Source organism: Hyperolius riggenbachi, chromosome 5 (assembly GCF_040937935.1).
Source record: "Hyperolius riggenbachi isolate aHypRig1 chromosome 5, aHypRig1.pri, whole genome shotgun sequence".
In the NCBI taxonomy this organism is placed as follows: domain Eukaryota; kingdom Metazoa; phylum Chordata; class Amphibia; order Anura; family Hyperoliidae; genus Hyperolius; species Hyperolius riggenbachi.
The window spans coordinates 54,204,478-54,230,887 of NC_090650.1; the positions used below are offsets into that span (position 1 = coordinate 54,204,478).

At 44.7% G+C, this 26,410-nt stretch overlaps 1 protein-coding gene across 7 annotated transcripts in view; it reads right to left on the minus strand.

Moving 5' to 3' along the window:
* The window catches only part of JCAD (junctional cadherin 5 associated), a 210,018-nt gene that overhangs the window by 20,865 nt on the left and 162,743 nt on the right, over positions 1–26,410 (minus strand). For all 7 annotated transcript variants that reach the window (XR_011020755.1, XM_068235711.1, XM_068235710.1 and 4 more), the window contains one exon: positions 8,518–11,906. Coding sequence is in view for 6 of the 7 variants with exons in the window: in XM_068235711.1 (XP_068091812.1) it covers positions 8,518–11,906 (3,389 nt within the window). In the remaining variant the exon portion in view is untranslated. The remainder of the gene's footprint in view (positions 1–8,517; positions 11,907–26,410) is intronic.

Consider the following 26,410-nt stretch of genomic DNA (forward strand, 5'->3'; position numbering starts at 1 on the left):
CTAGGGGATGAGGGACCATATTTATAAAACTGTGTTAAAGTACTCCTGAACTGGGCCACCCCAAAAAATGACTAAATCCCATGGTGGGCTAGATTACCTTTGCAGACATGCTCCTGCTGCTCTTGTCCTCGGGGTTGGCAACCCCCCCAATACTCAGAATCCTCCAAATATGAAAACCAGTAGTGTGTGCAAATTGGAACTGTGCAGGTGCAAGTTCCAATCCATGCAAGCACTAAGAAAGCTAGTGCTCATTCATGAGCACTTTCTTTCACTGCCAGGTGCAGCTCCAAACTCACGCCTGCGCACTTTAGAACAGCTCTGAGGACAACCAGCAGCAGCACACTTCTACAAAAGTAATCTAGCCCACCATGGGCTTCTTTGAATGGATTTTACCCCAGTTCAGCGAAGCGGGTAACTTAGGTACACGACGTTCAGCACCGAAGCTGGGCGCCATCATAGCAGCAATTCAGAGGCATCATTAAAGCGGAATTGTCACCATAAAAATCAAATTTCAACAGCAACTGGTCTCGTTGTATTAGGTGATAAAGGTGCTAATCCTGCATTCAACATTTTTTCTGCTGTTATGATTTGGAGTTATCACATACCTTAGGAGCACTGTCCCTTTAGTAGTCAGTGCCAAACAGTTGCATGCTGGGGGTTCTTTTTATCTATGAAATATTCCTCCTCTTCCATTTATTTCCTTGCCTAGCTGCTTATCTGAAACGCAACCCCCTGCTCACTTGTGTTTACAAGCAAGGCTGAGGTGACTCAGCGATTGGAGGATAAAAGAAAAAAAAAGTAAAGGGCAGAAATGACATCAGGATTTAGCCTAAACTGTGGGCAAAAGACATGGTTCCCACCAGGAACAGAATTAACCTTAATTTACTATATAACATTCACTGAAATCAAAATGTGGACAGTACAATACATGTGTTATGTAAGTAGATCAAGTATTTATCTACTTATACTGTATATGTGTTTTTTTTCCCCTGGCATAGTATGGCTAATCCTACTGCTTTAAGGTTCTTTTCACCCAGTGCAATAACTCATGGTGTCACCCCTTTGCCATGGACCTTCTCCCATGCCAGACAAAAAAAATGTTTTTTTGTAGTAATGTTATTCTTAAATTAACAAAGCATTTAACAACATACTTTCTAACCATGTTCCTTAATTCAAATCTCCAAATAAAATATTTGGGAACATGACCTTAAATAATAAAATTTGGCAGCATGACCCCAAATAACATGATTAGGCACCATGAACCCCAAACATAATTAGGCAACCTGACCTCCAAAAACAATTTGAAAGCCTGACCTTTAAATAATATACTTAAAGGGGCACTACAGCGAAAAATTGTAAAATTTAAAATAGGTGTAAACATAGTCAAATAAGAAGTACGGTTTTTCCAGAGTAAAATGAGCCATAAATTACTTTTCTCCTATGTTGCTATAACTTACAGTAGGTAGTAGAAATCTGACAGAAGCAACAGGTTTTGGACTAGCCCATCAGAGGCGTAGCTAGGGTTTTGAACGCCCGGGGACAAAGACAGTTTTTGCGCCCCTGCCCTGGAGAAAATGGGTGTGGTCATATATCAGAATGTGGGCGTGGTCATGGAGGCCACTATGTCTGCAGACAGGGAGCCCACCCCGTAGGTAACCAGAGTGGCCACCTTTAGGTAGCAAGAGAGCCCCCCCACTTCCCTTTTAGGTAGCTAGAGTAACAAAACTATAATATGGTAGGACATTAGGCTATGACTATGGTAGGATTAGATTGTGAGCTCCTCTGAGGACAGTCAGTGACATGACTATGTACTCTGTAATGTGCTGCAGATGTCAGTACTATAATAATAATAATATGGTAGGACATTATGTAGGACTGTGACCTTGGAGGAGCTCACAATCTAATCCCCTACCATAGTCATAGTGAGGTCAGGCCAGCCAAGGGTCATACACGTAGGACACAAGACGAAAGCAGACGAAAAAGTGCTCAAGTACTAGCAGAGGTTAGTCTAAGCGGCAATCCAAGGATAATCAAAAACACAAAGGGGTCAAACCAGGCAGCAATCACAGAGGGGTCAGTTCCAAGCAGAAATTCAGTCCAGGCAGCGGTCAAATAGAAGAATAAATAACAGGCAAGGTCGGTAACCAGATATTCCAATAAGAGTAATCACACCCACTTAGCAGAAGCTAATGCTTTCACGGGCAGTTTGAAATAGCAAGGAGCAACCCTAAATACCTCCCCTGCACCAATCAGCAGCCTAGCTGCGACTGGCCAATCAGCTCCTGAGCACTTCCTACTAGCGCAGCGTCTCATAGCATAGTGTGGGTACAAGGCTGCACTACTTTAGCAACCCCCAGTCTGTGCTCGCAAATGCATCACCACGTGGGGGCGTGAGCCGACTGAGACCCAGAAGTGCCGCAAGCACATGGACCAGGCAGTATTACACTGACTGAGCCAGTCAGAAACTAGAGAACGACTGCACATGTGTGGACCTGGTCGCATGCCTCCTTGGTTGTGTTCACATGGTCAGAAGCCCTGTCATAAGCCTTAACTAACTATGCAGGGGCAAAACACTCATTGCCACAGGAGCACGATCAAGGAGTGAGCAGCCAGGGTCAGATATGGGCAGTAGTCTGATTACCGGCAGCGGGAGATCATAGTGACAGTGAGGGAGCCCATGGACTAAGCTGGAGGAAGCCCCAGGTAGGTATAAATGAGAACACACGTGTCTCATCTCATGCTTCTTTAAACTAGTGCCTGCTAGAGGCACATTTCCACAGCGAAATACTCAGCATTTGCCCACATGCGAGCTGGACTGGAAAAGGCTGCCTATTCAGACACCTGCATGCTGTCCGAACTGCTTGCTGGTGCGATTCTGGTAGGCATGCTGCAGTTTTCTGTTGCATGCATCTGAATCTCTATAGCCATGCATGGCCCAGCTGCAGGGATTCTGGTGTATACTCACATCAGTGCAAGCTCCGGTGTGTCTCGCCAGACGCATGTCAGCGTAATGGAAACCAGCCCTAAAGGTACCCATACATCTAGCCAGATTTTGGTGGCCAGTCGATCAACAGACAGATCTCTCTCTGATCGTAGAGAGATCTGTTGGCCGCCATAAACCGCAGGCTAATTCTCGATCAGTTTGAGCTTTAAATCTTTTGGTAATCAGCCTTGTGTCGCCGCCTTGGCCGCTGTCTTCCCCTGATGTACATGTACCCCCCCCATGTCCCGTTGCAGTTATACTTTACCTGTCTTGTGTCCGCAGCTAAGTCTGCACTCCTCTTCCGTACTCGGCTGCCAGTGTTATAGCATGACATCACACCCGCGCCCTGCATACAATACGCTGGCAACCACGTGGGGCGCAAATCCGGGAGAGGAGTGCGGACTTAGTATCGGACACAAGACAGGAAAAGTATAAATGCACGGGGCTTTAGGGGGGTACATGTACATTAGGGGAGGACAGTGGCTGGGGGTTTCCATCGCATTTATCATTTGCGATCATCACATGCCATTACCTCCATGCACCTGATCAGCCTGAGATTTTCCAGCATGTCCGGACGATACGGCCTCATCGTCGAGCGAGCATGCTTTTGCTGGCAAAGATTTTCATCTAATTTGATAATTATAAAATCAGATGGTTGATCGGCCACCAAATCTACAGATGTATGGCCACCTTTAGTGTTAGGAGAGAAATAAAGAAGAGGAAATGGTGTCAGGAGGAAAGCTGACTAAAGATTAAACTAACACTAAAAACTAACATGTCACAGCTGGTCAGAGGGAGCATGTATGCAGATCAGCAGTAGTGACCAGACATTACTTCTGCTACACGAGGACTATGAGTGGGGTCTGCAGTAAATTCCTCATCTTCCACGATGATCTATTGTGATCAGCGTGTCCCAGCAGACAGGAAGGCTGACAGGAACACTGAATGACAGGCAGAGGGCTGGGGGGATGGGTTACAACAACGCAGCCAGCAACTACAGGCAAGAGAAGAGTGCAGAGATCAAACCTTCCTGTGCTGGAACGCTGCACTGCTGGGCTCCACTAATTAGCTGCTCTGTAATTCTGGCTGTAACTCTAATGCTGGCAGCTGATGCACGTCCATGCCTATTGAGGCAAACAGAGGGGGTGGAGCTTGACCAGCGGGGACAGTAGAGGAGGCTGGGAAGGAAAGAGGCTGGGCGACAATTGGCTGGCTGAGACAAGGGGCAGAACTGGACGGCTCTGTAAGATGTGTGGCAATCATGCCCCGCCCCCCGCCGGAATGATGTCACTGACAGGGAGATCCCGGCCAGCCCATGCCAGCGAAGCGAGGTACTAGGAGAATTTAAAAAAAAAAAAGACACTGCACGGCTGGGCGACGGGCGCCCTTAGGGACCCAGCGCCCGGGGGCACATGTCCTACCCCGCCCCCCCCAAGCTACGCCCCTGTAGCCCATCTCTTCATAGGGGATTCTAAGCAAGGCTTTTATTCTTTATAAAGATATTCCCTAAAAACGATTTAAACAATGATGCTGGCCAGTTTCCCTGATTGCTACACAGTGTTTTGGGAGTTGGACAGAACAACTGCCATTCACTAAGTGCTTTTGAAAATAAATCCCTGAGAATCCCCCATGAAGAGATGGACTAGTCCAAAACCTGTCACTTCTGTCAGATTTCTACTACCTGCTGTAAGTGACAGCAACATGGGAGAAAAGTAATTTATGGCTCATTTTACTCTGGAACAAAAACATACTTCTTATTTGTATATGTTTGCACATATTTTAAATTTTACAATTTTTCACCATAGTGCCCCTTTAAGTACTGTGACTCCCAAAAATCAATTAAGCACCATGGCCCCTGATTAACATAATCAGACATAATTGCGAAACAGCAATTAGGCAGCATTACTAAAGAACATAATTGGGTAGCATGACCCACAAGAACATAACAAGTCACCATGACTCCAAATATCAAGGATAGGTGAAATATCTCTCTAGCTATATGGTGGTATAAGGTATAATGGTGATGTGCAGTGTGGTCTGTACTGCCTAGTCATGCCAGAGAGTGAAAGATAACAAAAACAGAAACAGCATGATGGAGTCCCTAGTAAGGACGAAAAATGAGTAACTTTTGCTTTTGTCCCATTATTATTTCTAATTATCTTCCTTATCAACTTTCCTTACAAAATTGGACATCATCAACCAACTGTGCCAACTGACTCCTAATGCTTCGGGACAGGGAAACATACACAATAGCAGCCATAAAAAATACAGTTGTTTAGAAATATTGCTATATTGTATACCAATACATATATATTGGTGCTACATAACCCTTTTCGCAATAGAACATTATTAAAATTAAATTTCCATCTCAATTTACAGGCAGCTATGAATACTGAAAACTTACCATCTACACTACTTGTATTTCAAACCTGGAATCTCTACTTTTGTTTGCAGTATAGACATCTAAGGGCCCGTTTCCACTATCGCGGAAATCGCCGCGATTCCGCAGTTTCCCCGCACATGAATCACACAGGGAAACTCTGCCATAGGGGATAATGGCGCCGCCGGCCGAATCGCTTGCGGTAGCGATTCGGCCGGAATCCCCCACAGAATTTGCGCCGGAGGATGCGATTCCCATAGCTGTGCATGGCACGGCTCATGGGATTCACCTGCGATCCCGCCCACCCGCTCAGTGCCGGCGTGCGTCTCACAGACGCACGCCGCACAAGTGGAAACGAGGCCTTATGGTTGTTGCCTCTTACTGCATGAGCAAATAACTTCCCAGCATAGGAACAACTGATAAGTATTTTTCACAGCTGAGCAAATTGATTGACCAGCAGCAGTTTTGACAATTTGTGTCTGTTGCAACCATAGTGAAGTCAACATTTCTACGCACATAAACAAGGTAAGGAGACTGAAACAACACTAAACTGTGAAATGTGTAGAGTTGAACCATTGCCTATTTCTCAAGATAAGTAGAGTATCATTTTCAATAGACATTTTTAGCTATATTAACTCTCAGGTCTTAATGCCTACCTTTATATATATATATATATATATATATATATATATATATATATATATATATATATATATATATAAATGCACCCAAGTTTCTGTCCAGAATTACCACTTATGCAGCTGTTCTGTTGCTTTCTCGAACTCTTGAACAGCAGTGCTGCATTACTGGCTAGCAAGTCCATTCATCTCTAAGGGCCCATTTACACATGAAAGTGTCTGAACCGTTGTGCATGGGTAATTTTACCGCGATTAGCGCGATAATCTCACTGTACACTCTCGCGATTCCCGACGATTGTGATCTGCACTTTTTTAAGCACTGTATTGCGGTCACTCCAGAATCGTGAGAAAATTCTGCAGGCAACAGGATTGCCATTAATCATAAAAACGCTTGCAATCAGAGGCAATCGCGGCAGTGAGATCACTGCCAGATGGTTAAAAAGCGCTAGCACTTTGGCGATTAGTGGGAATCACCCACTAATCGCCCTAGTGTGAATGGGTCCTAAAGCAGCAGTGGATAATGCCTCAGACTGCTGGTGTAGTCTACAAAGGGCTTACAGTAAACCTGTGCGTTTAGTTGGGAGAAAAACAAGATACTTACTTTGGAAGGGGAAGCCCCTGGATTTTCAAAAGGCTTCCCCATCTTCCTCCAGCAAGCCGTTCGCGGGCCGGGACCCCCGAAGTGCAGCCGCACTGTGCCTAAGCAGTAGCACAGACCTGCTCGGGCTTTGATGGAAAAAGCAAAGCCCAATCAGGTCCACACTATTGGGCAGATAGCATGGGCCTTATTGGGCCTTGCTAGTGCGCACGCGCAAACTGTCGACAAGCAATTTTCAGGGGTTAGTGCAAATATATAAAAGAGCGAACCGAGAGCCCAATATAGTGTAGTAAGTCAAGACAAATGGTATAATGAAGAGTAATGTATATACTCACAAACCAGGGTTACCTCCAGGCAACCACTGTATAAGCAGGTGAGGAGATTCGCCTGTCCTCACTCAGGACTAAAAAAGTCGCTCTCTGTAGACGTGAAGAAGAAAAAGGGGTATCCCCCTCCACCAAGGGTGGATATATAATGTAGTATAAGACTAAACAGAGGCGCCAAAAGTATAATAACAGTATTTAAAATATTAAAAATTGCTTAGGAGGCAGTGGTGGACTTACCTCCCTCAAGCAGACACAAGAAGCTGTGTGTTTTAACAAAAAGTAAATTTATTGGTACACTCCAGGGTATTGCTTACAACGCGTTTCGCAGGTCTATACCCACTTCATCAGGCAGTAGAGGTAGGAGCACACAGCACAATGTCAGAATCACACCTGGCGCCTAAGACAAAGGTGCCAGGTGTGATTCTGACATTGTGCTGTGTGATCCTACCTCTACTGCCTGATGAAGCGGGTATAGACCTGCGAAATGCGTTGTAAGCAATACCCTGGAGTGTACCAATAAATTTACTTTTTGTTGAAACACACAGCTTCTTGTGTCTGCTTGAGGGAGGTAAGTCCACCACTGCCTCCTAAGCAATTTTTAATATTTTAAATACTGTTTTTATACTTTTGGCGCCTCTGTTCAGTCTTATACTACAATTTTCAGGGGTTGGGCTGGTGGAGAAGGATGGAGAGGATCCAGAAGCTTTCCCATCCCAAAGTGAGTACCCCTTAAGTGTACTTATTGCTTACAGGTACACTTTAACCACTTAAGTACCGGTGGTCTCTGCCCCTTAAGGACCAGAGACTGCTGGTACAGAAGCGGCAGAATCCCAACGAATCGCTGCACATACCCGCCGCAACTGCTGTCACTGCTGGATGTTGGGAACCTGGGCCACCCACTCTGCCGTCTCTATGACGGCAGAGTTCCTGTGAGCCAATCAGGAGCTGCTTTCAATGGCTCCTGGCCCTGTCTTTCAGTGTAAGTCAATGGGAGTTGCTTACATTTAAAGATAGGCCCAGGAGCCAATGAAATAGTCTCCTGACCCACTCACAGGGCTCTGCCGTCAGAGACAGGAAAAGCGAGTGAGCTGTGGCGGGAGATGGTGGGAATTCAGCAGCGAGATCGACGAAAACGGCGGATGGGCGCAGTGTGGGTGAGTTATAATCTACGTCCTGCCGGCCAGATAGCCATCAAAACAGGGCATAGATTTCAACTATCATGGTCCTTAAGTAGTTAAGGACATGGGGAAAATGGATGAAGCAGTCATGTGGGCATCACATCTGAATAAGTAAAAAACATTTTTTTTTTACGTTTTACAATCAAATGGGGGTAGCAAGTGTCTTTGTTAATGTTGGTGTACTTGGTCTTGAGATGGTCTCTTTCTTTACAGTGTGGCAAGGTTCAAACAGAAGAAGCATCCCTCATCTCTCATACTAAACACTTCTTCCTGCTTAGTAACATGGCAAATAGATTTAGCATCACCATAACTAATGGAACAAGTCAAGGTATGGGTTAAAACATTTTCATCTATGGAGAAGCTACACAAAACAAATAAGGAAAAAAGTTACAATGATCTATAAAATTGTCTTACCTGCACTAGATAATTCTAACTTATCTTTGCCTTTTGGTGTTATGAGAATACTTTCATCCAGGGAGATCACTCGTTTATAAATCGAACCCATGGAGAACTTTCTGGTCCTTCCATCATGCATTACATGCATGTGTTTTTCTTCATCTAACTCATCGCCCGAGTCTGTGCTTTTAATGCTTAACCGCCTCATTCGGGAAACAGAATCAACTTCTTTCATGCGAGCGAGGCGGTCTATAGCAGTGCGAACTGGTGTGGATGCCAGTTTCCCCTGTAATGTTTCAATCATTTTTGATGTGTTTCTTAACCTCTTCTCCGCACTACGGGTAATGTTAGTTTCATTCAGTTCCGACACTGATTGGCACACAAAAGATGGCTCTTGGCATTGATCCAGGTTTTTTAATTTTTCAACACTTCGCTCATTGTCTACAGGCAAATGAAGGACACTCTTGAAAACCCTTGGCGTTTCATTTGTAGAAAATGAAATTTCCGCTACTTTACGGCTCACATTTTTTTCTGGTTGCCCTCCACTAAAACACAGAACATTCTCTGGACTTTGGGCTTCAGAGCTGCCGGTTGACACTAAGGAATCCTCTGCTACTTCAATTCCAAGAATCCTAGCAGCTCTCTCATGTAGAGGTTCATTCTCTGGAACGTCCAGGAAGTTGTGCTCCTCAAAAAAGTCTCCATTCTGAGTTGGGCTAACAAAATGCTTGCTCAGGTCAGGAACAGAGCGCCCATGGTTTCTGTCAGCAAGTGACAACTTCCTTAGCATGTTATCACCAATTTGTCCAAATTTTGCTGAACTAACTTTCACTACATCAAAAAATGTGTGGTCAAAACAGGTTTTGTCTTCTTTGAAATGGCGGAATGAAGAATCTTTACTAGTAGGATCCATTTTATCTTCTTGACTTGGCTCCGGAGATTCTTGATCTGATTTGGTGTTTACCGGCACATTTGTAGAAAGTGCATCTCCAGATTTCTTGACATGCGGTCTAGTTTCTCCTGGTAACCATCCATCTGATAGATTTCCTGGTTTATTGTTTGCTTCTTTTACTTGGGAAGATGTGCATATTTCTGGACTACCCTCGCAAGCATCACAGGTTAACTTTTCCGTACACCAATTTTCAGACTTACTTTGGAGGACCTCAAACATAGGCACCTCTTCCACCTCTATAATATGCCTAGTATTGCTCAACATTTCTCTCCTTAATGCTGTTCTTGTGGTAGTCACATCCATCTGAATCACTTTACTAGGTTCTTTAACCACATTCTTTTCACCATTTTCACTGCTACTTTCTGGTTCCTGAAATTCTTTGTTCAAACTTTCCAGTTCTCTTATAGCATCCCAAGGGCGCCGACTAACAGGTTTTAAAAGAAACTGACCAAACAACTCCTTTTTATTGCATGGTTGTTCTACCTCAATCTCATTTTTATCACTCTTAGTACATTTTTCCTTTCCATCTACATGGGGAATGGAGAATTCACGAACTGGCTCTAATTTGGGTATCTGGGTCAATAACAATGATGTCCTTGAAAATGCACTGTTACTAGAAGGTGCAAACCCTACCTGGCCTTTAATACCAAATATATTTGACCTATTCATTTCAGGTACTCTGGGAGAGAGTTCACTTTCTTTTGTTCCATTGTAGACTGGCGGGATCTCTATGTCCGTTACAACTGTTTGAGTTTGCTGATCTTTGTACTGGTCACCTGGCCAAGAGCCAGAATATGTCAACTCCCTATGTTGAAGTTCACCAGATCTGAGGTCATTTGCTTGTTTATTTTCCTCTGTTTTGAACTGGGCTTGTTTTAGTAACTCTGTATTATTGTTCAGGTTTCCTGTAAGTGTTTGTAGCTCCAAGTCACTGGAAGATGTGCTTAAAAGCCTTTGCTCGGGGACACCCGCATTGCTGTGTTTTAACATGTTCATCCTGTCTGTATTGTCTGTTAAACGGCTGTTGTTCTTGCATATATCAGATGGACTAGAGTCAGGTTTGACTGGAATCGAGACCAAGCAAAATATTGTTTCATTGAGTTTCCTCTTTGAACTCTTTTTGCTGAAAACAAAAGATTCGGGTTCAAACTTTTTGACTTTTGTCACTGTTTCGCAAGCACTGTCAGAGTGGGTCTTTTTCAAAGACAGTTTATGATTGGGCTCACTGTCCTCTGGCAAGCTACAAGCTGTAGCTCCATCTCTGTTTTCAGGTAGCGGACAACACAGTTGATCCTGGATGGAGATGTGCAACCATTGCTTGTGTTTAATACCTTCTCTTTTTATGTGGTGATGTCCCACATTTTTTGGATGTATAAAGGCACTGTCTTGCTCTCTTTTGCGAAGGTTACTTTCCTGATTGGTATGTTCAACCCTAGAAGGATCATTTGTGGAAGAGTGTTTTTTACTGAGGTTGTGTTTTTCGGCCTCCTTGACAACAGCTAAATGTTTTATACGGGGATCATTAAAGGAAATATATTGTACAGCGTGTTTACAGTTTTCTGGGTGCCTGTGAATGGCTGATTTAGTGAAAGGACCATTATGTCCAAGAAAACAGGCGGGATTTTTGTCACTTGTGCTAGTTTTCTCAGTTGGAACATTTTGTCGGACGCAGTCACTTGATCGAGGCACTTTTTTAAAAGGTCTGTTGGCTGCATGCAGAATAGGTGGGGACTTGTATGATGGAGGAGGTATGTAATTAGGGGGTTCCATGCCTGAGTCATGAGCACAAGATTCCTTGGGGGGATCTAGAAGTTTAGGAGACGAGTTAAGTTCATCTTTTTGTTGATTATCTTTGCTGTCGTTGATATCCACAGCTCCCCATGTTTGCTGGTGAACTTCGTATGATGGTGGTTTGGAGGGTCGACAATATTTAGGTTTTGAAAAGGAAGTTTTGCTAACGTCTTGGTGTACAATATAACTGTCCTTATCCTGTGTTTTATTTTCTTCAACGCAAGAGCTTTCACCTGAACTTGAAGTTATAGCCATGTGGCATGAACCTTCTGGAGAACTGCCTTTGGAAATCACTTGTGTTGTCTTCTTACTGTTACCCAAAACTGAACTACATTCCGAATTAGATGAAACTAATTCTTCTATCTTTTCACAGCTGCCATCTGAGGTCTGCTGCTCTACTGTCCTTACCCCCACTGCAACCTTCTTTCTTGTTTTCACTACGTTTTCGATGACACTGTTGTGACATTCCTTAGCATTTTTATCAATGATGTTACATCTCCTCTTCAAATCAAAAGCTATTGGCAAAGGTGTCCTTCCCACTGCAGCTCCATTTTCCTCTTGGCTAAACAATACACTGAAATCTTGGCCTCTCCTCCTCCAGTACTGAAGGTCTTTATCCGTCCTTGCCCAACATGGCCGCTCAGCGTGAAACCTGTCCAAGGCCCTGCAAGATAAAAAGAAACAAAAAAACTTTAGCATAAGAAGATCAATCAAAAATCACTTTTAGCTAATATGATGCGAAATGTGAACAACTGAGATATATCTAGACCTAATACCTCAACTGTAAGAAAAAAAAACCCAGTCAACTCTTTCATTGCAAGTTAACCCTTTAGCAGACAATTTATTTAGTGACTTGCAAGTGCTCTAGGCCAATTCCTTTAAAGCGTAATATAACCCTGCATTTCAACTTTGCTCTAAAACATTATTTACAGCATATTATATGCAACCAGCATTTTTTTTTTACTAGACCAGCATTGGAAGGGTTACACACACAGCTTTAAAGTTCCTGGAGAGAACTGCTCCCGGCAGCTGAAGTTTAGATAGATATATTTTGTTTACTTAAATGTGACTCACTCTCTCTGACTGTGCAGGAGCTGGAGGACAGCCAAAGAGTGTGTAACATTCCTCACTTGTTACATTCTGTTTAGTTAAATGTATCCATCTAAACTTCGGATGCATCTGCATTTCTATCCAAAGAACTTTGAGGCAGGGAACACACTTGACTTTCAGTTTTCCGCGCGCATTTTTCTGCATACTTTTTCTGCACACTAAGTGTGTTTCCATGCAGGAAAACGCACGCGTTTTTTCACAGCAGCTGATGTAATTGACAGAGAAAACTGCCAAAATGTGCTGAGTCATCATGCAGAATGTCATTTTTTTTCTGCGTGCAAACAACTCAGTAAGTGTGTTCTAGCCAATTGATTATCATGAGTTCTCAGTTTTTCTGTGCAGAAAACGCGTACGAAAACTGTCAAGTGTGTTCCCTGCCTTAAAGCTCTGTGTGTAACCCTTCCAATGCTGGTCTAGTAAAAAAAAATGCTGGTTGCATATAATATGCTGTAAATAATGTTTTAGAGCAAAGTTGAAATGCAGAGTTATATTCCGCTTTAAGCACATTTTGTTATTTCTTGTTTGTTATTATTATTGATTTATAAAGTGGTAACATGTTCCGTGGCTCTGTACAAAGTAAGAAACGAAAATGGGATACATAATAATACAGACAATGTTGTACACCAATATAAAAAATAAATAATTGGTGACAAAATACAAAACGATACAAAATACAGAATACAAAATTGGTAATGATAGTGATAAAAGTAACATGACGAATAAAATGTGTAATGCAATGAATTCCAAGACACAAAGGGGGAGAGAGCCTTGCCCTTACGAGCTTACAATCTAAAGGAATGGGGGGAAACAAGAGGTGGGAGGTTATTTGTTACATTTTCTTGCTTTTAATTAGTACTGCTATAATGTATATTTCTGGCCACTTGTCACTAGGGTGCAGTGTGAGACAATAATAGAGAACTTCTACTTTCAGTTTCTATATTTTATGCCAGTGGCGAGATATCAAAGCATTCCAAGAGTAAAGCCTCCAAAGAATTTACAGCACAGCGAGTTCTGCCGACTGAGGCCAAAAGCAGTGCACTTATCTCAAACTAGATAACTTTATTGAAGCTGCTAAATGATTAATAAAGAAAAAAGTTAATTGGTTGTTATGAAGTAAAACAGTATTTCATTGAAATGTCATCACATTGAGATGTACCGAACCAGTTACTGAAGGCTTGCAAGGGAAAGAATAAAGGGGGGGGGGGGGGGGGGGCACGACACCGAGAGCCCGATATGTAGTAGTATGTACTGGGTTAAGTAGGGTGAGAAAATGGTTGTAAGATATACTCACAAGTCTGGGTTACCGTCTAGGTGACCACTATGTAGGCAGGTGGGGAGAATTAGATCTGTCCCCACTCAGGATTAAGAAGTCGCTCTCTGTAGTTTTGGAAGAAAAAGGGGCCAAATCCCCTCCACCAGAGGTTAAAAACGAGGGAGGTTAGTGGAGGACTTACCTCCGCAACGCCAACACAAGACAAAGTTGATTTTTTTCTAACGACAATAATTTATTTACATACTCCAAATTGGTGCAATGCGTTTCGTGGGCATATCCCACTTCATCAGGCTATAAAACAGGAGTATCACAACTGTGGGACAGAGGAGATATTAAAAACTATTGAAATGGGTTCACTTTTTTTCAATTATCCCTATATGCATCAGACACAGACTGTTGAAAGTGGAACATAATACAGTTGATAAAGAAGAAAATGTCTCGTATAATTATATTGGTTCAAATATATTCATTTCGCCGATATGTATAAATACACGCACGCACACGCGCGCACACACACACACACACACACACACACACACACACACACACACACACACACACACACACACACACACACACACACACACACACACACACACACACACACACACACACACACACACACACACACACACACACACACACACACACACACACACACACACACACACACACACACACACACGACTATATAAGGAAATGGGATCTCTAAAGGAAGTTCTCAATAAAGTGGTAAGGGTACAGTGTTATTACATATCATTCATTAATGAGTTTGACAGAAAAGTGCTTGAAGTTCATAGTAAAAAGTAAAAAGGGGACCTTACCTTGTGCAATGGGTGATTGAGTTTAGCGCCTCTGTGCGGGGCTGACGTTCTAAGTGCTTTTTATGTGGTGGTTAATTGGGTGGTGGGCCTTTAATTAGCCAATCGGAGTTAGCTCCTGAGGCTGAGATAGAGCGGGGCAGTCAGGGCGAGGGCGGAAGAGCTGGATTGGCGCATGCGCGGCTCTACCCGGAAGTTCAACAGGCGCCATCTTGGTTTTGGGAATGCTGCGCTCATTCATAGTCAAGTTTTCTGGGTATGTCATGCTATAAATGACAGTGCGTGCTGCCTGAAATGTATGCGTATAGTGCAGAGATCCCCCTTTCATAATTATTACATTGAATTGAGGTGAAGATTATTAATAAAAAGATAAACGGGGAGAGGAGAGGGGGGATAAAAGAGAGGACCAATAAAAATAGCTAAGCCAGTAATAGTAGTTATTATTAGTAAAGTTTCTGCAGCTGCTCGTTTAAGCCACTTGGAGTCGGGGTTTTTAGGTTCTGGATCCAGTACATTTCTCTTTTTTTAAAAGCTCGAAAGAACCTGGACCTGCATTGGCGACGTTTTCGATAAGTGTAATCTTGAATAAATTCGGATTGCTGTGGTGATCAGATGTAAAGTGCCGTGATAGACTGTGGAGTGGATAGTTTTTTAGTATGTTTCGTTTGTGTTGTCCAACCCTTTCACGTACCAATTGGGTAGTGCCCAAGGGCTGCACGATTTTAGGTAAAAATTGAAATTGCGATTTTTCTCTAAAAAATTGTGATTTTGATTTTTCCACGATTTTTTTTCAAAGAGGATGTTACCCACATGGAGTACTTAGAATGTACCCTTTTACAATAAAGGGGTAGATGCTGAAAGAATGTTGGATAGCAGTTCTCTAAAATACACATCAATACAGCAAAGCACACTGTCCTTATCAGGATATATGTTACCTCGCAGACAGGGCGCAATCTCTTTTCAAGCTGGATTTTCATGTCCTTCTGACACGTGACACGGAGGCTGGTCATTGGGACGGATCAGTGCAGAGAGGCTCTTGCTGGAGCTGCTGATGGATTCTCAGCATCCGCCTTCCGTTGCGCCGAGTAGAGCCAGTGATTGGGCAGAAGCAGTGCATATTTATGATCGTTAATGAGCCGGGCAGCGGGGGGCGGATCCACTCGAGCGAGCGGCACACAGCTTCACCAACTGCTGGATAGCGATGGAATGACTGCAGCGGTAGGCGGAGCTATACAAAGCGTACAGCTATACAAAGCGTACCGCTGTAGTCATTTCATTGCTATCCAGCAATTGGTGAAGCTGTGTGCCGCTCACTCGAGTGGATCCGCCCCCCGCTGCCCGGCTTATTAACCATAATAAATATTCACTGCTTCTGCCCAATCGGCGCAGCGGTAGGCGGGCCAAGCGTACAGACAGCGGGCAGCTGTCTGAAAACCGAGGAGAGTGACGATCACCAGATCGTCTCCACAAGAACCGCGGTTTCGGTTTATAACCGAAAAACCGTACAGCCCTAAGTGCGGCCCACATATTGTAGATTGCATGGACAAGATATAACGTAAATGACGTATCTGGACGTACAGGTGATGCGACTATTGATTGGATATATATTGTTGGTGGTATTTGATTTATGATTGGTTGTAGAGTGAATGAATTGGCAAGCCTGGGACTTTTTTCTCTTACAGGGATGGGAACATAGTTCTTTGGGTGCTATGAGTGGTACTTCTGGTGGTCCGGCGGTATGTAAACGACTGGGAGCTAAGATGTTTTTGAGGTTTGGTGCCCTTCTGAAGGTTAGAGCTGGGGTTTTTGGTAAAAGTGGTAGTAAAAAGGGGTCCTGCAGTAGAATCGCCTATCTATTTTTAAGGATGTGTTTAATTTGGCCGTGTTGAGCGCTGAACTTGGTTATAAATCTGGGGGCATTTTCCGTGGGCTTGGTTGCGGGAACTTTAGTTGCGGTTGATGGGAAGGTTGCTTTCTTGTTCGCATCTTTGATTAATTTGTTGGGATAGTTTCGCGTTCTGAATTTATCTGTGAGGATTCTTCATTGTGTTCTGTAATCCTCCAGGTCAGTGCAATTGTTGAAAATTCTCTGGTATTGGCTATAGGGTGTGTTTCGAATCCATGGTTTGTGGTGGAAGCTGTCAAAGTATGTAGTTGTTAGCGTCGACCGGTTTGAAGAAAGTTTTGGTTTTTATGGAGTTTTCGTCAATGTAAAGTGTAAGGTCCAGATAGTCTATGGTAGTGGGATGTTGGTAGAAAGTGAATTCTAGGCCCGCGGGGTTGGAGTTGAGAAATTGGGTTTACACTTAACCTGCTGGGCGTTACGGACGAGCCCAGCTCGTCCAGTAACGCCGCAGGACATTACTCAGGCCCTGGTGGGCCGATTTGAATAATTTTTTTTGTAAAACACGCAGCTAGCACTTTGCTAGCTGCGTGTTTCTCCGATCGCCGCCGATGCGCGGCTACCCGCCGCATAACAGCCCCCCCCCCCCCGAGACCCCGTGCGCAGCCTGGCCAATCAGTGCCAGGCTGCGCTGAGGGGTGGATCGGGACTCCCTCTGACGTCACTACATCGATGACGTCATTCCGTTCGTCGCCATGGCGACGGGGGAAGCCCTGAAGGAAATCCCGTTCAGAACAGGATTTCCTGATTGGCATGATCGCCGGCAGAGATCGGAAGGGTGAGAGGGAGAAAGCAGGGAGGGGAGAATCATGTAGCTAGCGTTAGGCTAGCTACACGATAAAAAAAAAATCAGGTTAAAAAACCGCTAGGGAGGTTAAATGGTTTTTTTTTTCCACATCAAAGAGCAGCAGATAAATCATCATGTTGATGGATCCTATGTTATGCAATGGATCTATTCATGCCCATTTACAACGGATCTGCTGTCTCTTTTGGGGTGAGAGGAAGGCAGCGTTGTGCAATGCACAATAAATAAGGACACCGGACATATATGTATAGCAGTGGTCCTCAAGCTACGGCCCTTGGGCCGAAAGCTTCCCCACAAAGCTTTTTCACCGGCACCCAAACACAAATTGTATAACTTATAGATGTGGCCCACTGCACCTTTAAATATCCGCAGACTGCATATAGAATAGCAGTGCTGGCCCCACCCACCCACATACTGTAGAAGCCAGCGAGCAGTCATTCATTCGTTGGCTTCCAATCCAATTCTGCATCAGGTGACACTGCTGTCCAACTGGATGGCAGGTTGTCACCTGGGTATGCTTCACTGTCTGGTGCACAAAGATGTTCTTCGTCCGACGCATGACTGAATGGCTACTGCTGGGAGTTCTCTTCTGGCACGATTATGGGGAAATCAGTACCTAGATTTCAACATCATTTTATGGACAGTATGTTCCGGCCCCCCAGCAGTCTGAAGTATGTTTGAGGACCCCTGATGTCTAGCAATGCTATATATATAGGACATGTCCAAAATAACTCACAATGCAATCACACTGCTGAGGGGTATAGTGTGGACCTAGCCTAACTCTCCAGTACATATATTTTAAATTTAACAACTGTTGTATAAAAGAGTGCTTGGGATAAATATTCATATTATCATAGGAAACACATTCAGAGCATAGGACATATAGGTACTGTATATTCTGGCAAGCACTCTCTTCAGCATTGGACTCCAGGTTCAGGTAGAGTAAGACCAAAGCAAGACACGGCACAGAACATTTACATTGCGCTTTTCTCCTGGCGGACTCAAGGCGCCAGAGCTGCAGCCACTAAGGTGCGCCCTATAGGCAGTAGCAGCAGAGTTAGTGGGTCTTGTCCTTACTGAATAGGTGATGGCTTACTGAACAGGAAGCTTCATCTCTGGTCTCCTGTGTCAGAGGCAGAGCACTTAACCAGTATCCTGCCAAGAACCAACTTCTGAATACTGCTTGTTTAGCTTTTTTTTTTTTCTTTACAGATGGATCCTACTATTGCCTTCCCTATTCCTACACTGGGGAAGAGATGCTGTGTTGCCAGTACGGAAGCTACCAGTCTTCAAATACTAAAGTGCCAGACAAACAGTGCAGCAGTGGGCTCAGAGCTGGAAGTGGCTCGAACAGTGTTTAGTAGATGTGAGTTTAAAGAGGAACTGTAAAGTTATTTTAGACACATAGTTTCACTTACCTGGGGCTTCCCTAAGCCCCCAGCAGCTGCCCTGTCCCGCGCCGGTCCCGCTCAAGCCTCCGTTCTCCCGCCGCCAGCTCCGGTCTGTGCCGTAGACTTCTAAGTCGACACCAGCGCAGCCCTGCCACGCGTATCCTTTCTTCGCGTCCCCGCTATTGCTGCGCTGGTGTCGACTTAGAAGTCTACGGCACAGAACGGAGCTGGCGGCGGGAGAACGGAGGCTCGAGCAGGACCGGCGCGGGACAGGGCAGCTGCTGGGGGCTTAGGGAAGCCCCAGGTAAGTGAAACTATGGGCCTGATTCACAAAGCGGTGATAACCAAGTTATCACGCCTAAAAGACTTTAGGCGTGATAACCTTTGCACTGCTGAGTTAGCACCGCTTTGTGCTGGTGACCGCGCGCAAAGTGTTGCGTGCGCAATCGCGCAATTCCGCGCGCAGCACCCATAGGGTTTAATGGGCGCATCGCGTGCGCAAAACTTTGCGCACGGGATTTTCGCTCGAGTTTTTTCTTATCACGCCTAAACTGAGTTTAGGCGTGATAAAGGGCTTTTCACTGGCGTGCAAACAGTTTGCACCGCTTTGTGAATCAGGCTCTATGTGTCTAAAATAACTTTACAGTTCCGCTTTAATAAGAATGAGCTCCTAATTTTGCCTTCTGCACTCCCCATGTGTGTATTTATACATTACCTGTCCTGCGTCACCCACTGTGCGATGCCCATCCATCTTTGGAATCCCCCGCTCTTCTGTTAGCGCTATACACACCACCGGCTTACAGCAGGTGGCACGAGGGTAAGCTCACACATACGTCACGTCTACCGCTAAAGGAAGAGAGGGGGATTCCGAAGTCAGAAGGGCACCACGCAGTGGCCACATTTATACATTACCTGTCCTGCGTCACCCACTGTGCGTTGCCCATCCATCTTTGGAATCCCCCGCTCTTCTGTTAGCGCTATACACACCACCGGCTTACAGCAGGTGGCACGAGGGTAAGCTCACACATGCGTCACGTCTACCGCTAAAGGAAGAGAGGGGGATTCCGAAGTCAGAAGGGCACCACGCAGTGGCCACATTTATACATTACCTGTCCTGCGTCACCCACTGTGCGTTGCCCATCCATCTTTGGAATCCCCCGCTCTTCTGTTAGCGCTATACACACCACCGGCTTACAGCAGGTGGCACGAGGGTAAGCTCACACATGCGTCACGTCTACCGCTAAAGGAAGAGAGGGGGATTCCGAAGACAGAAGGGCACCACGCAGTGGCCACATTTATACATTGGCGGGCAGCGTCCCGATATTGCTTGCTGTTACCACCGCGCACCTGATCGACCACAATGGCCCGACATCTTGCAGCAAGTCCAATCAATACATGCGACCATTGTCGGCCCGAAATTGGTTGCATCGTCGATTGGGCATGCTCCGATTTTCATCGGACAGGATAATTATCGAATCGGATGGTTGATCGGCTGCCAAATCGAGAGATGTGTGGCCACCTTAAATGTGGATTCTAACCTTGAGTGTTAAAGGACATCCGATGTCAAAATAAACTGATGAGAAAAACAATTGTATCTATCCTCAGACTACTAAAAATGATTTTTATAGATATCCCACATTTTTATCTTATATTTAAATTTACTTTTTACTGTTTCATTGTCTCTGCTCAATGACACCTTCATTGAAGTATGCTAGAGCTTAAAGCTATGAATAATTAACCCTTTTTATCTCTTTCCTACTGTCAGAAGCCATTGACTGCCAGGAAAGTGTTTATGGCTGTAATTACTTATCAGTCAGGGTTATGCTATTGTCTGACCCAGTCCGACCCGGGAAGACCCTGTCACTTGCACACCTGATGTTTAACTTTTTCAGGCAAAGAAAGAAAAAAAGGAACACAGCATAGTTATTTGTGTGCTTGGCACTGTATATACACATGTCTATCTCATCATGTTACATGCCACCTCGGGTATCCTTTAAATCTTGTACTATTGGTGGTCTGCCTTCAATATGCCAAAGCACACATGTTACGGTGATCATTTAATGAGGTATGTTTTTTGATTAGCCTCTCCTTAGCGGTAACCCCCGAGTCAGGCTCGGGCCGGAAATCTGCAGATCAGAGCAGTAACCCCGAGCTGGATCCATGGGAAGTGAGTAATGTGCAGATCTATCTAGTGCAGCCTTTCTCAACCTTTTTACCCTGGAGGAACCCTGTAAATAACTTTTGGATCTCAAGGAACCCCTGCAAACAATGTTTTGATCCCGAGGGGCCCCTGCATTTATTTTTCAGGAGGCGTGGTCTTTAAAAGTAGGTGAGGTGGTTTATTTCACTACCCCCTATTACACTGACACTACTGTCTCCTTATCCTAGAGCTTTTTATTAATGTCATCATTATCAATCAATCCCCCAATTTAGAGCTTCTTTTTGTACTCCCTATTATAATGTGCTTCCCCACGATGGGGAAAATGCCAAGGAACCCCTGTAGAGTACTCAAGGAACCCTGGGTGGGGTTCCAGGGAACCCTGGTGGAGAAAGCCTGATCTAGTGGTATGATTTTGAGGGTCTAAAAGTGTGTGAAAAAAGTGCACCGCTTTCAGACCCTAAAATCCAAAAACAATCATACCACCAGGGAGGTTAAAAGCATTACAATGGGGCAACTGTAGCTTACAGTACTTATAAACTAACAGCGGACGTATTTCTGTATAGTCTGATTGCATTTGGAATGTATTTTGGGTTCAGCGTCCAGAAACGGCCTGTCACAATGTCTCTTCACATCTCAGCCACCAGCAAAATGACAACAGAGAAGAATTGAATTTGACACAAATAGGACGAGGATATGAGCTGAATCCAAGACTACATTTTTTTTCACAGGTTAAAAGTGCACATGTTTAATTCTTGGCCAACTTCCCTGCTTCATTAATCTGCGCACTGCTTTGTGCCGCTGATTTAAGATATTCTGCTGTGAATAATTCTGTAACCCAGGGAAGTTCATTTTACATGAAAAGCTTGATTTTTTCATATCTGCGTCCTTATTTTTGCATGTCAAAATTGTGGCTTAGAAATTTGGAACGACTGCATTCTGCAACGTCTCATTGTCTTAACTGACAAACTGAATTAATTTCCTGCAGGAATGTTTTCGAGCTAAAAATTAGAGCAATCACAAGAAAGTCAAAGAGGAACTGTAATTAAATAGCAAAATGAAGAAAATAGCTTCTACTCGATTACAAGCCGACCAGTCGAATACAAGTCGTGTATAAGTCGACTTCAATATTCAACCCTCTTAAGCTGGATTTTTTTATTGACTCAAGTATAAGTCCACCCAGCAAAGTTAATGGCTGCACTTGGGGTTTAGAAGGGGTTAATGACTGCACTGCATACAGTGTTGCAAGTATTTACCCCTCCTGCCCCTGAAAGGGGCACTATGGCTAATTTCTTTGTTTTTTGCCACTATAATATTAATATTTGTATGTGTATCATACTTAGGAACATGTATTGTGGCAGATTACATTTTTTTCTTTACACAGCCAATTCCTATTACAGCTTTAGAGTCACGTCGGCAGATTTACCTTACTGACGCGACTCAGGCTAATCCATGTTGTAGTAGGAGGCCTCTTTTTATCTTGTTGTTGGAGCTGCCGTTATTGCTCACCCCTTTAGTCAGCTCAGTTGGGATCCTTCCATTTTCCAACTGCACTATTGTGCAGTTACAGAGGTCACCCGAATCTGCCATAAAGTGCTGGATGCAGCTGGCGTGGAGAGTGGGACGCAGCCGTCGTCCAGAGTGGAACGCATCTGCCATGCTGAGCAGGATGCAGCCGCACGGATTACGCTGCCCGACAAGGACCCCTGTGCTCTTTGATTCTGCCGCTGCCTTGCGCAGTTTAAGTCTGGTAACCATAGAAACGCACAACAATAGGTGTCCATTTCATTGCCAGCTTCGCTATAGGAGTCCTTGCCGGGCAGTGTAATCCATGCAACTGTGTCCTGCTCAGCACGGCGGTTGCGTTCCACTCTGGACGCTGGCTGCGTCCCACTCTCCACAGTGTGGAGAGTGCAATCACTGAAAAATGCTGCAGGCACTACATTTGCAATTCTGAAAAAAAAATTAAAATGAATTGCTGTAGTGTGATCACTAGTGCTGCTCGGATACCCTTTTTCAAAACCCGAATTGAATTCGGATCCGGATACCCAGATATCCGGATCCGAATTGGATATCCGAATCCAAACTTTTTAGTATCTGAGTAATATCCTGGATATCCGGTCGGATTCAGATATCCGGATAGAAAACCGGAGGTGGCCTGAAAATGGCTTAAATTGCTTCCAAATCTCTCTCCCTCTCTCTGAAAAGGATTTTTGCCTTTGAAGGCCTCTGCTCGGATATCCTGAAAAACTATCCGCCCAGATTTCGGATTTCACATGGGAAATACGAGTTTGCTCGGATAGTGCTATTTGGATTTACAAAGATATCTGGAATCCAATTCGACGTTCGGATAGTGGAAAAAGTTCAGATTATCTGGGTAGTTCGGATACCCGAATATTGGATGAGCAGCACTGGTGATCACCACTATTGGGTTACACTAGCAAAGCACTTTCGGAATCACAAATTGCCAGTGATCTGAAAAATGCTCATAGTCACTTTAGTGTGAACTAGCCCTAAGGCTACTCATATGCAGTCTAGTTGCATAATCTATTTTTCAAGGGCTAAGGGGGTGTCAGGTCCACTTTAAATTCAGCTGTCAAGGTGGAGGTCACATGATTTCTCGCTGTTTCCTCCTAGACCCGCAACGCCACAGTGCATCGCATGCAATGGCGTGCCTATCTTCTGGGTGTTGTAAAAAAAAAACAGGGAATGGAGGACCATTAGCTTAAGGGCTGGTTCACCTGGGCATCTGCGGGACGGCTCGCGGCATGTTGTTTAGCCGATGCTAAACGCCTTTCTGCTCCAAGCGGAAAAGCGCTTGGCACCGGTTACTGGAATTTAGGCTCCAAGCGGAAAAGCGCTTGGCACCGGTTACCGGAATTTAGGCTCCGAGCAGAAAAGCGCTTGGCACCGGTTACCGGAATTTAGGCTCCGAGCAGAAAAGCGCTTGGCATCGGTTACCGGAATTTAGGCTCCGAGCAGAAAAGCGCTTGGCACCGGTTACCGGAATTTAGGCTCCGAGCAGAAAAGCGCTTGGCACCGGTTACCGGAATTTAGGCTCCGAGCAGAAAAGCGCTTGGCACCGGTTACTGGAATTTAGGCTCTGAGCAGAAAAGCGCTTGGCACCGGTTACCGGAATTTAGGCTCCAAGCAGAAAAGCGCTTGGCACCGGTTACCGCAATTTAGGCTCCAAGCAGAAAATCGCTTGCCACCGGTTACCGGAATTTAGGCTCCGAGCAGAAAAGCGTTTGGCACCGGTTACCAGAATTCTGGCTCAGAGCAGAAAAGCGTTTTGCACCGGTTACCGGAATATTGGCCCCGAGCAGTAAAGCGTTTGGCACCGTTTACCTGAATTTCGGCTCTGAGCAGTAAAGCGTTTGGCACCGTTTACCTGAATTTCGGCTCTGAGCAGAAAAGCGTTTGGCATCGCTTACCGGAGTTTTGGCTCCGACCAGAAAAGTATTTGGCACAGCTTCCGGGGTTTCGGCTCCAAGCAGAAAATTGTTTGGCACCGGTTACCGGAATTTTGGGATCGTGTCTCTTTTTGAGCCCCCTAGGGAGACACGGAAGAGCCAAACATATCCGATCCAGGATGATACCACAGGATCTAGTGTGGCGTTTGCACGAACAACATGAAAACATGTAACTGTTTCAAAAGCATTTCTATTCCTTTGAATGGACAGCGCTTTATTACATCTGAATGATGAAACTGAAATCGACCCTTACACTTAAAGAGACTCTGAAGTCTCGTTTTTTACCTTGTTTTTTCATATAATCCTGTTGTACATGATTGTCCCACTAGATTCGCCGCATCCCCGTGGCAGATGAATGATTTATTCCTGTGTAACAGCCCTGCAAACATCCTAGGCTTCACAGGGCTTTATTTCCTGGAGGGGCAGAGCTCTGAGCTGTAGCTCTGCCTCCTCCGCAGTCAATCCCCGCTGATCGCCGCCTCTGCCCCGCCCCTCTCAGTCTACCTTCACTGAGAGGGGCGGGGAGGAGGCGGAGATCCGTGGAGATTGATTGTGGAGAGGCTGAGCTACAGCTCAAAGCTCAGCCTCTCCAGGAAGCGAGCCAGGGCAGCACAATCTGCGACCAGCAAAGTCATAGAACTTTGCTAGTCTATTACACAGGAATAAATCATTCATCTGCTGCGGGGATGCGGCGAATCTAGTGGGACATTCATGGACAACAGGATTATATGAAAAAACAAGGTAAAAAACGAGACTTCAGAGTCTCTTTAAGGGATTTTTTTTTATTTTTTTAAATAATCAAACACCCCCTCAGATTTTATCTTCCATGAATACAGAGGGAAGGGAAAACTGAGATGCCTGTATTCTTTTATACCATTTCTAGCTATCAATACCTATCACAGAGCTTTGAAAGACAGACCAAGTTACTGTAATCAGACAGGCTCACTTAGACAATTACATGGATGAGCACAGTTTGCCCCGCACTGACCCACAGACTCTCATAACACTCTGCAGACGCACAGGAAGTGCAGGCAACTCGCTGTGTACAAAAGCAATTTGGGATTGATCTATGAAAAGCTTTCTTATATCTTACCAGTGAAGCAAGAATACATTGAGAAGAAGAACAGTAAATATACAAAAGTAGCAAATGAGAACAATGCAAAAAAAATAATCCCCTGCCCTATTGCTAAGATTAGCATGTTAATGTCTAACCAAGGCGATATGTGACAAGATGAGATAAACATGTGTATGTACAGTGCAAAGCATATTAATAACCAGGTTGTTTTTTTCTTGTTTTATTTTGCTGTCTGAAAGAGTTAATTTCTAGGCATGGAAGTGACAGCTTCTGTCTTGTCGGTACCTTGTGGGGAATATACTGTAGTTAACATCACTGATAAGCAGATTACAGCCATAAAAGCACAGTATGCATCCGGCTACAGGAGTGTGAATGAGAATGTGCGCGGCCAGGGCACTGCGCAAAGTGAAAGTAAGCCGCGGCGTGGGACCAGAGCATCGGCGAGTGGCTGCGTGGGAACAGGTCGGCTGCAGGGGGCAGGCAGAATCCCCAGGTAAGTGAAACTCTTATTTTTTACAGTGTTTACAGTTCCGCTTTCTTATTCTTATTTAGGCTACATCAGGGTATCTTTAAAGCTTTGTACGCACGCTATACTGAGCTGAGCATCCCTGGCCGTGCGCCTTCTTGATCACACTACAGTGGCTGAGAGCGTGCTGCAGTTTCGAAAAGAACATCTCCCGGCCACAGGGGAGAGATCGAGGAGGCACTACCGATGCAGCTGTGCAAATTTTTGATTTTTCAGAGGGGGCAGAGGCACACTGAGTGGATCGGTATCACAGCAAGGGATCTAATAGCCTGCTGAGGGGGCTGGAAGAAGCCACAGGTAAGTCGAACAGAACTTCTTGCCCTCGCATCGCTTAAGACCACAACCTCTTTCTCCCTCCCACTAGCCAAATGAGATGTGATTAAAATGTTGAAAACCATCCTAAATACCTTATTCTACCTAGTGTGTCCAATAAATTCAACGGGGATGGTAATGGAACAATGGGACGGACTGAAGACCAGGAAGGCTCCAGGCTTCACATTTTTACGACTCTGCCTGGTCAGCAATAGTGCAGACAAGGATGAACTACAAGTTTTGGATTCGTTGTAACTGTTTGCAACTTGCATCTCCTGAAAGAAGGAAGTGTGTTTACGCCGAGCTTTATTTCTCTGGAAT